Source organism: Bombus pyrosoma, linkage group LG6 (genome assembly GCF_014825855.1).
Source record: "Bombus pyrosoma isolate SC7728 linkage group LG6, ASM1482585v1, whole genome shotgun sequence".
Taxonomy (NCBI): Eukaryota; Metazoa; Arthropoda; class Insecta; order Hymenoptera; family Apidae; genus Bombus; species Bombus pyrosoma.
In genome coordinates this window covers 16,549,458-16,566,080 of record NC_057775.1, presented here as the reverse complement: position 1 = coordinate 16,566,080, position 16,623 = coordinate 16,549,458, and the positions used below count along the sequence as shown (strand labels likewise).

At 35.7% G+C, this 16,623-nt stretch overlaps 2 protein-coding genes across 6 annotated transcripts in view; one reads left to right on the top strand and one right to left on the bottom strand.

The window, feature by feature from the left end:
• Positions 1 to 9,858, top strand: part of LOC122568100 (transcription initiation factor TFIID subunit 1-like) — a 247,112-nt gene extending 237,254 nt beyond the window's left edge. The window contains exons 7-9 of the mRNA XM_043727464.1: positions 5,348 to 5,537; positions 5,937 to 6,056; positions 6,546 to 9,858. Coding sequence (XP_043583399.1) covers positions 5,348 to 5,537; positions 5,937 to 6,056; positions 6,546 to 6,735 — 500 coding nt within the window. The 3' untranslated portion in view covers positions 6,736 to 9,858. The remainder of the gene's footprint in view (positions 1 to 5,347; positions 5,538 to 5,936; positions 6,057 to 6,545) is intronic.
• Positions 9,859 to 10,047: 189 nt separating this feature from the next.
• LOC122568755 (glutamine-rich protein 2-like) lies at positions 10,048 to 16,301 on the bottom strand. 5 transcript variants are annotated; one of them, XM_043728874.1, is made up of 15 exons: positions 16,249 to 16,301; positions 15,672 to 15,947; positions 15,448 to 15,561; positions 15,193 to 15,328; positions 14,620 to 14,786; positions 14,317 to 14,478; positions 13,620 to 14,007; positions 12,606 to 13,003; positions 12,321 to 12,425; positions 11,982 to 12,247; positions 11,598 to 11,846; positions 10,820 to 11,054; positions 10,689 to 10,755; positions 10,334 to 10,389; positions 10,048 to 10,265 (listed from the first exon to the last, which is right to left on the bottom strand). In XM_043728874.1, the coding sequence occupies exons 2-15, from the start codon at positions 15,780 to 15,782 to the stop codon at positions 10,134 to 10,136; spliced, it is 2,586 nt and encodes an 861-aa protein (XP_043584809.1). In that variant the 5' UTR covers positions 15,783 to 15,947; positions 16,249 to 16,301; the 3' UTR covers positions 10,048 to 10,133. The 5 variants fall into 5 exon arrangements, with proteins under 5 accessions (XP_043584809.1, XP_043584813.1, XP_043584812.1 ...); XM_043728878.1 differs by lacking the exon at positions 16,249 to 16,301 and having other exon boundaries at positions 15,193 to 15,257; positions 15,323 to 15,328; positions 15,672 to 15,809; XM_043728877.1 differs by lacking the exon at positions 16,249 to 16,301 and having other exon boundaries at positions 15,193 to 15,257; positions 15,323 to 15,328; positions 15,448 to 15,587; positions 15,672 to 15,791.
• Between the last annotated feature and the right edge of the window lie 322 nt (positions 16,302 to 16,623).

The following is a 16,623-nucleotide window of genomic DNA, read 5'->3' as shown; positions in this document are numbered from 1 at the left end:
GTTATTAAAACAAAGTAGTTCCCCACGGTTCCTCATACCCAGAGATGGAAATGCGCAGGAAGTGTTCATGGAAAAAGTTACCGGTATCTGCCGTTCCCGCGTGAAACTCAACAACTTCATCCCTGCGATAACAAGTTTCCAAAGTCGCTTGTTCCATATCGTCAGCTCGCGCCATATCCGCGTATACAAATAACGCAGAGACAGTTATTCGCATACCGAGGGCGTCTTCTTAGCTCGCGCGAAACGTACTCGCGACTCTCTTCGCATTTCCCAAGGGACGGGGCTCGCCTGGATGGAGAACCACCGCGAAGAAATTGATTGAGACGTATCTCTGTCTGAGACGGATATTAAAACAGTCTGCGGAGGAAACGAGAAAATAAGTGTACAGGCGTCAAGAGGAGAATTTCCTGAGGAAAATGCGCACGAAAGCGTACACGCGAGCGAGCTATACAGTAGAATTTCATTTGTCCCGCCTTTATTTATTAAAATAAAATTGTGGAAATGAAGATTCCAGGCGGTCGTTTATAGCAGATGATTCAATTTCAAGTATTAAAAATATGTTTCAAAGTTGTAGTTTAACCGAAATTATTGAAAAATATTATAAAGTGGTAAGTCTGAGTAGGACGTTTTTGAATCCTGATCACTGAGTTTTATTTTTAAATTGTATTTCCTTGCATCGCATTGCATTGTAGTCTTGTTGTTTTAATGTACCTAACTACTATCTACCATAACTACTATATGTTGCCATTCTGCCAGCAATGCTGTACATCTCTACTTTTTCATCGTTTGCAGATAATGGAAATAAGAATTCATACGAAACTTTTATAGCAACATATGTATTAGAGGATGATGCGAATCGAGAGCGACTCATGATGTTTTGCCTCGGGACATTGACACTGTCTTGACGTACAAAACGTAATGATAAATCAACTGCGGGAAAAATAATGTCACCGCTACGAGCAACCGTCAACCGAAGTTGCATTTAAACTTTCCCGCACTTCCCCAACCAGTGTAAATAAACGAACACGATCGTTAAGACAATCAGTTAGTCAGTATCGAGCATTCTTATAGTCAGTCTTTGGAGGAGTCAGTTATTAAGGAGTCAGTTATTAAGGAGTCAGTTAAGGAGTCAGTTAATCAATAGTCAATCTTTATCGAACGTTCTTATAGCGAGTGAGTATCGAGCAATCTTAGAGCTATTATCTAATTATACTAATTACCGTGTATACGCATAACGAGCAACGCTTAGCGAACGACGACGAACTCTATACTACAAATAGTTTTAAATATATTTGACCAAGTATCAACTCGTCTCGTCACTATATACACCAACCCGTATAATCGTACCACCCACAATTTATTTAATGCACGATTAAATAAATTGCCGATTGAATCTACTTCACTCAAATTCTATCATTTGAAGGAAGAATCATAGGTAAAATTATTATACTATAATATGAATTATCTGCCGTCCTCTAGTAGGCATAGATAAATGGAGTAGCGATAAAAGAATGGCGATCGATCTTGAGAGAACACGAGTTCGTGCTGAAAGTAGAATTTTCGTTGGGTTCGTTCCTTTGGATGAATCGTTAAATGTCACTGGACTGCGGATATATTCGGATGCGGTGGATTATTGGAAATGGGCCATCTGCAATTATAGCGTTTGTTTCGTCTTGTTATGCTTTCTTTTGAAATTTACGAGTACGACACGAGTTACTGGTTTTGTGTTTTACATAGAGAAAAGTGAATATTATGTAAATTTTCTGAAAATTCTATAATTCATCAATTATTCTTCATTTCTCAATTCTAAAAAGAATTTTCCTACCTGAAAAATTATAAAGTACTATTTATAAGAAAATTATAAAGATGTGCGTATTGAAAGTACTGATACGCACAAACAAGAGAATAGTCAAAAACGTGTGTGTCGGGTTCTAATAAAGAAAATGAAACTGCTTTAGATTGGATGGCGGAAAGGAGTGGAAAACGAGAAATTCGGGTAAATAAATCGAGTTGTCCGAACAACCGGATTAAATTTAATAATACAGATACGGCCAATCTCGGAGAGTAGTAGACGGCTGCTTTCTGTTCGTTAATGTTTAACTATGCTTGAAACGCACGCCGTGTCAGATGAGTACGAAGAGCGCGTGGATTCGGCCTTTCGAGAGTTTCCTTCGATGTTGCGTGTACGAAAGCGATTTATGTCGAATGAATAATTCAGTCGTACCAAGTTCTATAGCTTCCGAATTTCGTATCTGTCAATCGGCTACATAGAAACGGTTCTTTTAAGTGTGAAATTTTTTTACAATCTTTGATAAATTAAGTCGCATTTTTAAAATTCTTAAAAGTATTTTATTTCTTATTCTATGTCGTGACTTTTATAATTCCATTTTTGATGTCCCATCTATTATTCAAGATGTAGTTGAAATTAATGACTCGTACCAAGCTTTCCAAAGCTTTCCAAACAACCGCAATAAATCGGTTATTCAATTTTGGTAGACTATTTAATTGTTAATTATTCAAACGATTAATCGAATTTAAGAAGCATCGCTCTAAGCTAGAATCTGTGTCTCTACAATCTACTTTATAGCAATCTATTACTGGACTATTTCTCGAATATAAAATGTAACAAACTTACATAAACGCGAGTTCCAGTATTACGCAATTAACCAACAACTTTAATCCTCGCCATTAACATAACTCGCTCTCATTATTACCATATAAAGTTTTCTCATTACACAACAGGTGTTATACGTATATATCACGTTATTACGTCAACAGACGTTGTGTATCTCATTATAACGTTAGAAAAACTCTAACAGACAACGTAAGAAATCGCTATCAAAAGAATCAAGAAACTGACACCTAAAAGCTTTATCGCGTAACGTCTGACGGAATTCAATGGTCTTAAATTCCGAAGTACGAGCTCATCCATAATGTATAGAGCGGTCGTTCGAAACGGTCAGGACGCGTTAACCTCGGCCTCGGCTAACCTGGTGCTACACCTGTCACAGCAATCCTGTCGTACCTGAATCATGCAACCTTCGAAAAGTCGACCACTAAGAGATTGTACCCAACAAATGAAATTACCTCGCGGCCGCGCAGCCACTTTCTTGAACAGCGTCGACCCTCCCATCGATTATCATCTCCGAACTTTCACGAGCCTGTAATAACATTGACGCTTACGCTCGATGGCAGACCCCGGAAGAATTTACTTAGCGAAATTTATAAATTCTTGATGAGCGGGGAGCCATGTTTTTTTCGTCGCTATGGAGGCTAACTACGAGTCCTTGTTCTGATCAATATCGTAGGGGGTTGCCTTTATTAAGAGTAATTTATGATAATTGCCGTGGATTTGGGATTGTTGAAAGTTTCATGGGTATTTTGTCGATCTTTCGAAAGTATAAAATATTCCTACATATTTTTAGAAATATTTATTATTTTACGATTATCGCATTAAATGGTTTCCTATATGTATCGTTTATTTATCTACGCGTATATTTTATTAGGTCGTCCGAGAAGTTTCTTTCGTTTTATAATGGATGCACAATATTTTTCGTTTTATATTATTTTATCGAATTACGTATGATCCATTTTGTTCTATCAAGATAAAGATTACAACGTTCGATAGATTAGGTTTCATGTTTGTATAAAGATGCGTCGTTGTAAAAGACGTGTCTGTAAAAGAAAGACGACATAATAAATCTATTTACTCCTTCCTTTAACCAATCTAAATTAAATTTATTATTTAAATTATTCTCTTATGCTTAAAACGTTTCAAAGGGAATAATTTCCTAAATCATTATCTTCGAATGGTACGGAATGTTTCTCCTCTATTTGGCAAGTCAAACATAATTAAACTAATTTAAAGCTAACCCAAGAGCAGCCACACTTTGATATCACTCGATAAGCGTCTGTTTATTCGTATACTCATCCCGCCCCAAAGGAATAGCAATTTCTCTTCCCGGCTAATTTCAAGCTTGGTCGAAGGTCGTGGAACCTTTAATAAGCGTAATACCTCACGACTTGAATCGTGTCTGCGCCATTCGTTTACAACGAGGAAAATAGAAGTAGCTTGTCTTCTATATCTGAGGCCACATTGTTTACCAGGAAACAAGGCCCGTAATTTGCACGGAAATCTTAAGTGATAGTGGGGTGAAAACTTTCCAACAAGTCAATGGAAATCTTCCTTAGAAGAGGAGAGAAAAGGGAAAAATTGCAGGAAGGAATTTCGATCAATTGTTTGTGCTAAAAGAGAGGAGATTCTGCTCATCCAAGAGTAAGAGACGTTCCATTATCATACCTTGACAAAGCAACATCCAAAGTCACGGTCGATTGTTCCACTATACGAAGGAAGTATTTCTCGTCAGAAATTATCGAGCCTTTGCTGCGAGAACACGGTTATTGATGACACGACTACATCCTGTCGAGAAGTTGATCGAGCGTCCATTCAGCAATGAAACTTGATTAATAATGTTCCTTTTGAAGATTTCTTGACACTCTATTAATTCACTCGTTTTTATAAAAAAAATTGTTCCTATATTTCGTACTATTTTCGATGCTCTTCATCAGCTTCCTATTTCATAAATTTCGTGTATTAAAATATTCAACGTTATTATACGGGAAAAACGTGATACAAACATGAATATTAATGTTTACGAAGCAAAACTCCAGACCATTGATCAAACATCATATCAGGAATTCATAGTGAAATATTACATCTTTTAGCCACGAACGAACCTAAAAATGAAATAACATAGAACCTTGAACATCATCGAGTATCTCAAATCTGACCGTTCGAAGAAAATTGAAAAATTAAATTCAGGCAATTTATCAAACATGTGTAGATATACCACTATATAACTTAGAGTGAAATATCACATTTTATACTATCCAAATTGCATCGTCCACGAGGTCGAAAACAAAGCCAAAAATTAAATAACGTAGGACCTTAAACACGACCAAGTATCTCAAATATCACGATCTAGCTCGGACGTCAAAAAATATAGAAAAACCGATGCACGTCATCCACCGTCAAACTGTCTCCTCCCCATCAACGTCCAAATATAAACGGGTTTGCACAAAACCCTCCTTCAATTTCCATGATCTTCCATTCTCATGATCGTCATACCTCAAATGTAAACGGATACACATAGACATTGTACATCGACTGGGGAGTTCGGTTGCTGTCACCGTGAATCTTAACGGAACCTGAGTTCGATTTGTTCCAATTACGGGAAGGGATGCCATAAAATCTGCGAACAGGGAGGTTTCCGCCTCGTATACGTATATAATCGATGTTTACCCCGGGGAATCTCACGGCGTCTAACTGTCGCGTGACTCATTTCAGGCGGCGGTATGGCGCGTCCGAAGATGACACTGAATCTGGATGGTGGGAGTGGGACGAGCAGCGGTGGAAACGCTGGTCAGTCTGCACCGAAAAAACCTGGCGGTCTGAGCCTTGGATTGCCATTGGAGATTAACACCGGCCGCGGATCCGCTGATCTGGTTGACGTGGAGCTTCCTTTGGAGAGACAGGGGTACGTCCTTGATTTTGAATTTCTTGGCTCGTACGTACGCTGCTATGTCGCCATCGCGTCTGCATATTATTTTCATGAACATTCACAACATAGGTGCTTCTTGAAGAATTTTATCGTGAAATTTATGAAGAGTTTGTATGTTGAAAGTATTTTTACGAGGTAACGAGATGAATGTTTCATTGCAGATCTGAGAGAGTATACGTGAAATAAATCGGTGAAAATTTGATGAAAAGATGCTAAAAATTTCGTTGGAATTTACTGCAAAATTAATTTACTGCAGAAATATAGTTGTTTTCTAGTGTCTTGTATATATGTATTTCGTAAAAGTTCCTGGATCCCAAACATCATAATTCTGGTTTCTCATAGTTTAATATAAATTTCTTTTCTCCCTGCTCACAGATGGTACCATGGATCCATTACGAGAATTGAGGCAGAAGCTGTCCTACGACTTCTTAGAGAAGGAAGTTACTTGGTGAGGAACAGCGAATCCACCAAACAAGATTACTCTTTATCGTTAAAGTAAGTTATATAGGTTACATCAGGTTGATGTATCACAGTTGGTATTTTATTTTTTCAGGAAAAGTTTCGCTTCTTCCAACAAGTAGTTTCCTTGATAAACGAGAAAGTAAATTTCTTGTAATAAAAAAGAATAGATATTATTACCATCTTCTTTATCTCAGTATACTTTGTATACTTTACAATAATATTCAAAAATGTTGGTCTGTGTACTATGCAATTGAAACAAAACTATCTTCTTTATAGTCTTTTTAGTTCATACGCTATTTTAGTTTACTTTTCGTACATTAAACAATTCTAACACATCAAAGAACTGAAAGAAATCTCATAAAATGTAAATATCATTTTAAAGATCGTTCTTTTCAATGTAATAGCTATCCTGCTTTTCAATTCAACGAGAATTGCAATGAATTCAATATTGAATGCACGCATTATTTGCTTATTTATCTTAATAATAAATCTAAACGTTTAAATACATATTTACAATTACAGAAGCGCCCGTGGCTTCATGCATATGCGTATCCAAAAGAACGAGGAGCTGAACGCGTACATCCTGGGCCAGTTCAGTAAACCATTCGACAGCATACCGGAAATGGTTCGTCATTTTAGCGTGAACCGTCTTCCGATACGCGGTGCCGAGCACATGTGTCTTCTGCATCCAGTCATAGCTCAGCTTTTGTAGCGCATCTATCGTAGCGCCGTTTAAGGCGCTCCCCAACAATTTTTGATATCCCTTTTACCTTCAAAGAATACTCACAAAACCTGAACAGTACTCCGAAAGTTATTTATAAGAAAGAAGAGAGGAGCGAATGAAAGATGAACGTTGTGCATGGAGAACGATAATCTACGGGAAAATCTAGAGTCACATATAACGGCACTTGGTACTTCCACTGAAGATTTCCATTCTAGTCCCGCGATTCGCTTTTTCGCAATTTGAGGCTGATCAATTTTTTCCGAGCTTCCGAGGTGAATCGAGGGAGGAAATGAAAGAATAGCGACCGATTGTTATAGTCGAAACCAGTCACGGGAATAACACAGTACAAAGTTTATAATCAGTGAAAAGTTTCCGTAGACTTAACGAGCGACCTTGAAGTTAATCCTATTCGTTTACGTAATCCCTTAACGATCGCGTCGACGTTTGTTTCCGCATCGTTCGGTAGCTTTATTAGCCGTGACAAAAGGATTAATCTTGACCTAAGATATTAATTGCGACGCTTCGACGATATTATTCCGACCCTGACGACGAGCTTTCGTTGTTTCGTAACGAACATTAAAAAGGAAAAGCGTTTTTATATGAAAACGAACGTTGAAGAATCGGATGGAATAGGTGTATGGCGAATGTTTTACAATATCTGTGTAATGTCTCGTCTTCCCCAAACAGCATCGCGCAAATCTACCTCTTCGTTAGAGGTGTGTACGTATATGTGTAATTTATTTTCACGAGATGGATCAATTCCTTTCACTCGATTGATCGATGAAGCGGCTTTTACAAATGGTTGTGTAACGCAGAGAAGGACTTGTGGGAGATTATAAGGAGAAAAACTCTGGATTTTCAGAAGGATTTCAATGTGTAAAGAGCGCGTGTGGCATGTACTATGTATAAGATATCGACGAAGTAGAGAATCTTAATGGTCTAAAATGTTGGATCGTCGTACTATGGCAGAAATGAGACAGAGTTCGGGGAAGCACCGTAAGAGCTTTAGAAAATGGTTGTTCCTTGCGCTTGTGGCTCGCGAAGCCACGAGTTTCGTGTAAGAAACTATCGATGGGATCAGAATCGTCGTACTACAAGCTGATAATCTAGAGAGGCATGAGGTAATACGTACTTAGATTTAGATACACGCGTAGTTGGCCGACGTCGGCCTCTACGAAGGAGCTGGAAGCCAAAGAAATGAGTTAAGTCGCGTCTTCGTTCGTGGGAGCAAGGAGCAAGAGGAAGGACAAGGTGAACGAAATAACGCGATTAACGTGCGTGGGGCAAAGTGGCCGCGGTTCAATTGCCAAAGTTTACTGCTAATCGTGTAATCATTTAGTCAGGGTTTAGTTATTCACATTATCATTGATAAGGAATAGTAAGTAAATTGATCGGCTGTTACTTTACGTTGATGTGCTGCGAATCGAAACCGAGAAAGGAAGAAGAGAATGGACGTGAAACATAATGATAATGATAATATTTTTTCGTCCAGGTTGACCGATAGAAAAGCGTACGGTGAGAAAGAGAAGGCGAGAAAGATGGAAGTGAATAAAGATGATCGAGGTCAGCCAGTCCGAACAATCGATGGCTCGTCACTCGAGTCATCCGTCCGACAGTCTCTTATTTTTGGGAGATTTTTGTGAGAGGAGGCAACCGATACATATTTTTTCATGTGATATGAATTTGTTACAGAGATAGCCTAGTTTCACCTGTGATCTGTTACTTAGTTCCCTTTATCCATGTCTGTTGGTCGCTGTGTGCAATATTCTCGTACGTACGATTATAATAACGATAATAATACTATTGATAATGGATAATGATAACGTAATAGTAATAACGATTAACGATAATGGTAACTAGTTAAGTCGCTATTGTAATTGGGTAATCAGCAACGATGCGTAATTAGGCGCGACACGAAGAGACGTCCGTGGTGTTACAATAATTATTTCGAGGTAAGGATTCGATTCGCAAACGGTTGTGAGCGAGTTTTCTGTTGGTCATTTGGCTAATCCATATGGCATGTAACCAAATATTTTACGTATTTGTCATCGTTTAGAAGAAACGTAGCATCCACATCACACGTAGGCAAGTGCCATAAAAAGATTTTAGTCGGTAGAGTTTCAACTAATTTCGGTAGATATTGTTTGGCTGTAGATGGATATGTTCTATTCCTATGATTTCAGTGGAAATCACGCGTGAACGTGATACTAGTCATAGCGTATTTATTTAGAATTATTCACGTTAAGTTGACACCTCACCAACGTTGTATCTGGCACTCTCTACCGTATCCTTTTGATTAGGTTGAGTGTAATGCATACACGTTGTACTTTAAGCTGCCAGTATTATTAACTGTAATCGATAATGCATATCCATGTTAATATTTAAGAACATTATATTGTCCCCCGCCCTTAACGAATGATTATGGGAAAAAAGTATAATCTATCTGTACGTATATATTTATTTGGCGTTCTATTTATTGCATTGTGTCGTTATAAGTCAATGATCTTACTGTCATGGTTCCGTGTATACCGTTGATTTAATAGTAAGATCATAGTGAGTATCCATGGTAATCTTATTATTGTTAGGTATTAGAGAAACGTAGAGTAAAACGCCATTCACCAAAATGAACAAAACAAAAAAAAATGTGACGTAAGAACAAGGCAGTCGTAAAAATTATGTGGTAGATATTAACTTGTAGATACTTCCTGTACCTTGAAATTTATATGAAGTAGCATTTAGCTCCAATGTATACATCATTATACGTATACACAAATATTCTATTACTATTATCAGAAAACACTAGCGCATAGTCGTTTATAGAAGGTGCAATCGAACGTCAGATCGGAAGTAATGGAAAAGGGAAACAGGAAACAAAATCCGATATTATATAGACACGATTCGAGCGCTGTGTACACTCTTAATGTAAACGGTATTCGAACGGTGTGATGTGCAATAAACGAAACAGCGATCTAGTGTGGTCGCCGCGATGCGTGGTGCGATTCGGTATTTTTGTTTTAGCATGACAGACCACCGATGTTCCAAATCGACTTCACTAGATAGTCTTGTGTACTCCGAAATTCCCTCTTAATAATAAAACATTTAATAAAATAACGTTTCTCGTTTTTCTTTGTCCTCCTCAATTATTCTTAAGTATCCTTAGTAATGTAATTTTAGTAAGATGATATCAAAATAAACTTATATTCTCAATAATGTAGATAAAAATATAATAAAAAATTGCAAATAAATATTATGAATTTTAGATTAATTTTATAATATTTCTGTGTATGTAATATATTGTATTATATCATTCACTGAACTAGATACAAGACCTTAGAATAAGCACTTCATAAAATATTTAGAAAACATTACAGTGAATAATTAGAATCTTAGTCTTGTTCTCCCAGTTCCTCTTCATCTATGTATTGAACAACATGATCTATAGGTTCAACTGTATCCATCGGTGCACTGACAGATCTGTCAGATTGATCTTCTGTCTCTGTTCTCGGTGTCTCTGCAAGCTACGAACAGAACATAAACAATTTACGTATCATTTCAATTCTGCGTTTAAGCTTTTTGACTTATTTACCTCTTCTATCACTTCCTTAGTCATTTCTCGAGATTGTCTCCTCGACGATCGTTTCCCTGTTAAAATTATACTAATAAGTTTCTATGAAATAGTCAAAGTAATATAATCGTTCAGACTTGCGATTTTGTAAATACAAAAATTATGTTGTAATGTAAATTGTATGCTTCAATTTTTGGTTTGTCTCGCTATTACAAAAATTCATAATGAAATAAAGATAAAAACAAACAATAGAAAATTATAGCCTGAATCTTAGATAGAAGCATAGAAAATTCCAAACATTATTTTTGTTTAATTAAATGATATGTATTTAGGTAATTACAAAGACCAAGAAAAATTTGGTTCATGTTCAACGTACTTGAAATAGTGGAAGTTTGCTTGTCAGGCTTTCGCAAGGATGGTATAGTAGTTATCGATTGTCTATCCTGAAATACAATTACCTTTGTTATTTTCGAAGCTGAAAAATACGTGGGGAGAACGAATAATTACCGATGATCGAAGTTCATCGCCACGCTCGTCGCAGTATGCAGGTCCGCAAACATCGATTTTATCTGGCATTCGCCGACCTTTATACATCTTACCGTCCGTTCCCTTTATCATCCCTTCCGTCAGCTGAATTATTTCCGGTCCCCACTCAGTGAGGAAATGGCCCACTCGCATTACTCTTTGCTGAGGAGTGGTAATCGTGTGACTTCCACCGCAGTATCGATTGCACAGATGATCTCTAACATTTAAACATATGTCTCGAATAAAATTAGTCTTTCTTTAGCTAAAAACATAATAATTTAATAAGATAAATATAGTTAGACGTTCATTTATTTCAAAGATTTCTAAGCTCAACTCGTTAATCAAACAGAGTTTAAGTTTATGAATTCTTCATCCTTTTATCCTTTTTGTTATTTTCATTGAAAATAAGTAATTACTTACAAGAACTAAGATCGATCCAATAGAAATTAGTTTGTCCCTACTAATTTTCAATTTTATAATTATGTAAGTTTCTAATCAAAAAATGACTTGGTTAACATGTCAATCTCTAATAATAGTGGATCATTGCATTTATTCTCCCGACGTCATCAACTTAGCAAAAATCGAAGACAATTTATAAATTAAAAAAAAAGGATAATTTAACTCGTTTAGCGGTACCGAGATTAAAAAGTATAATTTTTTATATTTAAATGTTTCTTTTAAATTTGCTCAGAAATTGAAAGCGAATATATTGTTCTGAATCTTTAAAAAAAAGATGTACATCTCAATATTAGTTATGTACCTAGGAGTCTTTACAAGCGTGTCCGCTCTTGCGCTCTTCTGCTTCTTTGCCTCCTCCTGCATGGCTGCTTCAAATTGAATCATATTTCTACTATGAGGTAACCTTCTGTGTTGTTTTCTAACCTGATCCAATTCATAGGTCAGGTACGGCTTCATGCTTGTGGTACATGGTAATGTTTCAACTTTAAATTTGTGGGGAGGATCCATTCTCATGACCACATCCTTGTCACAGGATATGCATTGAACGTCCCTAATAACACACACAAAATTTCATCGAGCTATCCAATTATCATTGGATATTGCGCGATGAACTCAATTACTTGAGATACAAAATTTAGAATAATATAAATATACATATACTGTTGAAGGATTGCTGTAACATTACCTAAGCATCTTTTTGGTTCCGGCAGCTTCGATATCTTGTCTCGCTTCCGCCACCCTCTTCAACTTATCTTGAAGAGATTTCAATCGATGATTCACGAAATCCTTCAGCGGAGAAATTTCCATTTTATCAACTTTTCCCTCGATCTCCTTTTGCACTTCATCCAGAGCTTGTTGCCAGATCTCTTCTTGCTGTCCCAATTTATTGATCGCATCTTCGAGGCCGTGTGCGAGATCATCGCAAGCTGCATCGAATTGATCGTAAGAAACCTGAGGAATAAATACCACAGAAAGATTGCTATTTATTTTCGTCTGATTTTTTGGTAAATATACATGTGCAGACCTTTCTATGTATCGCCTGAGCATCAGCTTTATCGGCAAGAGCTTCTTCGAGATCTTCTCTATCGGCTTTAATGGTTTTTAAAAGTTCCACTTGTTCTAATAGCGCCTAAATAAAGAGTAAAACAATATGTGCATAGAATGACGAAATGTTAAAACAATAAAATAACAAGGAGAATAAATATCTAAATAACTAAATAATTCATGATAAAGAGGGGGATTAATTGTATATTGAACGATATAGAATGAATATAACGATGAATATAAATACAATGAATGATATACTAACATTAAGATGCATTTCACGAGTTTCACGATCATCGATCAGACGATCCGCGGTTTGATTCAATTTCTCCATTTCAGCTTGAACCTCATTATACTTAGAGACTAAATTGTCGATATTAGTGGCGCCTGCGACACCAATCACTTGTATTTTATCCACTTTATCGGATATGTTAATCACGTCCTTTTCTAACTTTGAAATTCGTTTTCTCATGTCTTGCAATTCTTCTGAATCTATCATTTCCTTCGGATTTCGAACCTGAGTGCGTAGTTCTGAAGGTGTGCTTTTATGTGATGTTGTTATTTCCTTCGTCGTTTCCTCTGTTTCCTCCTCCTGTGTTCTTTCGGCCGGATTCCTTTCCCTTTGCGTAGTCAGTTGTTTCGCTTCCATCTCTTCGGTCAGTTCTACATCGACGTGTATAAAAATCGATAATTTATCTCTGAGAAATTAATTGGTATATAATTTTAAATATCAAATATTGATTATTAAAAGCGTGTAAGATCGAATTTTATTGGAAACCGAAAATGATGAATTTTAGTAATTTAATATTAGTGGACGTTAATGTATTAGATCTAATATTTATCAAGTTTTTGTTCCCCTTTTCCATTTTTTACTGCTAATAATTGCAGAATAAATTTTTTTAGATACCTTAATTAAATTGATCATTCTAATAATTCTTCCATTCTCAGAATGTTTTAAAAGAAATGTTTCTTAAATTCTTAAAAATATTTTCTCTCCTTTTCACAAATCGAATGTAATTATAAAGTAAGTTAATAAACATAGATTAGAATATGACAGAAATTTCAACAATCATAGTGCGCTTTGAATAGTGTAATGATTGCAAGCTTTCTTTTCCAAGTTTAGATTAAAAATAAAGATAGGTTAAGAAATTATTAAAGAAAATGATTGTAAATATATCAAAGAATATAGACAGTTAAAATGTTAGAAATAGTAAGTATTGATAAGATTCATCGATTCCCTATAACTAATTATTTAATTACGATAATTATGACTCATTACCAGCTTTTGTTTTGTCAATCTTTTCGTTCAAATCTTTCAGTTGATTTTTCATTTGGCTAACTTCCATTTGCAAGTTACCCACGTCCTGGTGCATTTTTCTTATGTCTATTTCGCCTAGAATTTCGCTTAATGTAATTCGTCTAACGGGTTGCTTTTCTTCCTGTACAAGCTGAGCTTCTTCTTCTTCTTCCCCGGTTGTTTCAGCAACTACAGGGTTTTGTATCCCCTCAACCTCTCCATCGTCAGCGATTAATTGTAAATTCTGAACGACGTGATCCAAATTGTTTAAAGCATTTTCTAAATTCACTAGTCTTTCTTCTAGCTTCGACGTGTCTTCCGTTGCGAGTGTTGCGTCACCCTTCATCACATCTTGTACCATTTTTGTCAACTGGAAGCAGAGTATTTTCTGTAGTTTTACAGTTGCATCGAAAGTTAAGTAGACTATAATATATATAATATATATAAATAGAACTAAATAGTTTTATTTAAATTGAAAGATCTATATTACCAAAATATAAATTATTAATCATTACTGGATTATTTATGTCATCGCTACTTTGTGTCTTTTATATGTTTCTAAATACTATTGAATTACGAGTATGCACGCAGTAGTTTACGGCTAAATAATAGACAGCTGTAATATCGATAAGTTTCCTCATTGTCAGATTAAATAACGATTGAAGCAATCAAGTTATACCTTATCAATACCTTGTTCACTGGCGTCCAATCTTTTGGTAATGCTGATAATTTGCCAAACGTCGGTCAGGGGATCGGTGATTTTACCTTTCAGTCGTTCGATAAGCTCTGGAGTCGTTGCTAACTCTTCCAATGCTTGAAACCGTTGTTGAAGTTCGTTAACCTATATAAATATTTTAATTAGAATCGTTATCGTATAATTCTACACCTAATATTTTTCTCTCGACGAAAATAAATAAAAAAAATATGTATATAGCAAAAATATATGGAGTGATATGGTAAGTAGAATATAAATTTTTATTACATTTTTTTCGAGCCGTTTGAAACCTAAAGCTGTAGGGGTTGCACCATCAACAATCGGTTCTACAAAGATAACAGTTTCGCATTTGCCTTCTTTCCCAGGACCAACTTGTTTTCTGACACCTGTCGTTTCTTTTAAATCCACCGTGTCTTGGGATGCTTCATCTTTGGCTGCGTAATTCGTTATTAGCATTAATTAACAATAGCTGAATCTTTGAAATAACCTGAAAATACTGAATTGAATTTGGTAATTTTTTAATATTCTCTTCCTTGCATTCTTGTGCAGGTTTGCTTGGGATTTCACTGATATAACCACATTCTTCTAATATCTATCTTATTTTGTATGTATTGTAGAAATTTTATTTTGTTATAAAACATTTATAACATGCTCGCTTTCAAACTTTTCGCGTTTTGTAACTGGAACACTGGCAGGTCTTTCCCTCGCCTCAGATTTTATAACGAAAAGTATGAAATTATTACGATAACGAAAGCATGTACAATTGCTTCATAAATTTAATATAAAAATAACAATATCAAAACTAGTGCATCGCTTACAATTATCAGAATATCTTCTTACCATCACTGACGACATCCACTTTTACGCTTATAGCGTCGGTACTACGAACTCGTTGCTTCACGTCACTGGAATCATCGATAATATTGTACTCTTGAAGGTAAAGCGAGGGACCTGCTTTTAGGGAACTTACCATCGTCTAGAAATACATATTATTTAACTTTTTTTTGCATTTTATTAAATTTCACTCTTTATAGCTTTATTATATTTTCCAAAAATTAATCAGAACCACCATATACAATACATACAGTATTTTACCTTGATTCGATTAGCATCGTCACCACGATACTCAACCTTGGTCGATCCTAAATTTATCCGATGCAGTAAAATATGAAGGAAGTTGTGGAGGATATTTAAATTTACCGCTCCAACCTAGATGCGAACGTAAAACGACGTACCTGTCGTTAAAGTATTTCTTATACCTCATTTCGTGAATTATCGTTTTCTATTTGTGTGAAAGATCGAAGATAAATTCTTCTTACTTCCGGAGTTCCCAATGCAAGATCCAACATTTGCGGTAAAGAAACCTGCAGACTATCCACTTCCTTAGCGACAGGAGGTGACGTAGGCGATTTCGCGACTTTTGCCGACATTCTCCTTCACTTCCACAATTTTCCAAAGTTTTTATTTAAAAAAAAAACATAATAATAAGAACTTCCGATTTTACGGTAACCTTTCTTGCAATTCTGTATCTCGAATGTCAGGCGGGCATATCATTTTGGCAAGTCAACGATGTTCTTTTATTCGACCGTAGTATCCTGGACACAGATGAGATACGATATGTGGTATATAGTTCTAGTAGAATAAGGAGGAAAGAGAAAGTTAATAAAAGTAAAAGTCTTAGACGAGTGGGTGAATTATGGCAACATAGAGTTGTAATTAAATAGATGCCAATTCACTGTTGAAACTCTGAGATTTGACAAAGATAGATATCAAGAACCCTCTACTTTTACAAAAAATGCGTATCTTATCCTAAACTATTTAGTATAGTAATGTTAATAATTATATCGAATTTATAAATTTCTATAACGTATAAAACACTAACGTAGACACATTTACCTTTGTTAAATCACAGATATTCTAGACTTTATACTTTCACCCCTTAGCTTCCGTGAACGAACTAAAGATAGCGCCACGGGTATTATCGACAAGTATCGCCCTCTTGTAGTCGAAATTTCCACCTCGTATTTTAAATTCGAAAATTTACAACCATTATAAAATCCCCCTCAATTGAAACTCTAGCCTGAAACGTCGACAAAATAAATTTTACTAAAAATTAAAGAAATTTTAAGCTACGGTTTGTGAACATTTCCCTATATTAGAAAATATTCTTTAGATTAATAAGAATTCTCGAAATACTTCATAAAATTTGTTACACCAACGACGACGAATAAATGTTTCATAAGATATAGTCGTTAATTCTTATTAAAGAGT

Excerpts from the sequence above, each read along its gene's own strand:
- LOC122568755 (XM_043728874.1), bottom strand. The coding sequence starts at position 15,782 with ATGTCGGCAAAAGTCGCGAAATCGCCTACGTCACCTCCTGTCGCTAAG. Across the intron at positions 14,479-14,619 it reads TCAAACGGCTCGAAAAAAAT|GTTAACGAACTTCAACAACG; the intron begins GTAATAAAAATT and ends ATATTTATATAG. Across the intron at positions 11,055-11,597 it reads ACGCTTGTAAAGACTCCTAG|AGATCATCTGTGCAATCGAT; the intron begins GTACATAACTAA and ends TTTAAATGTTAG.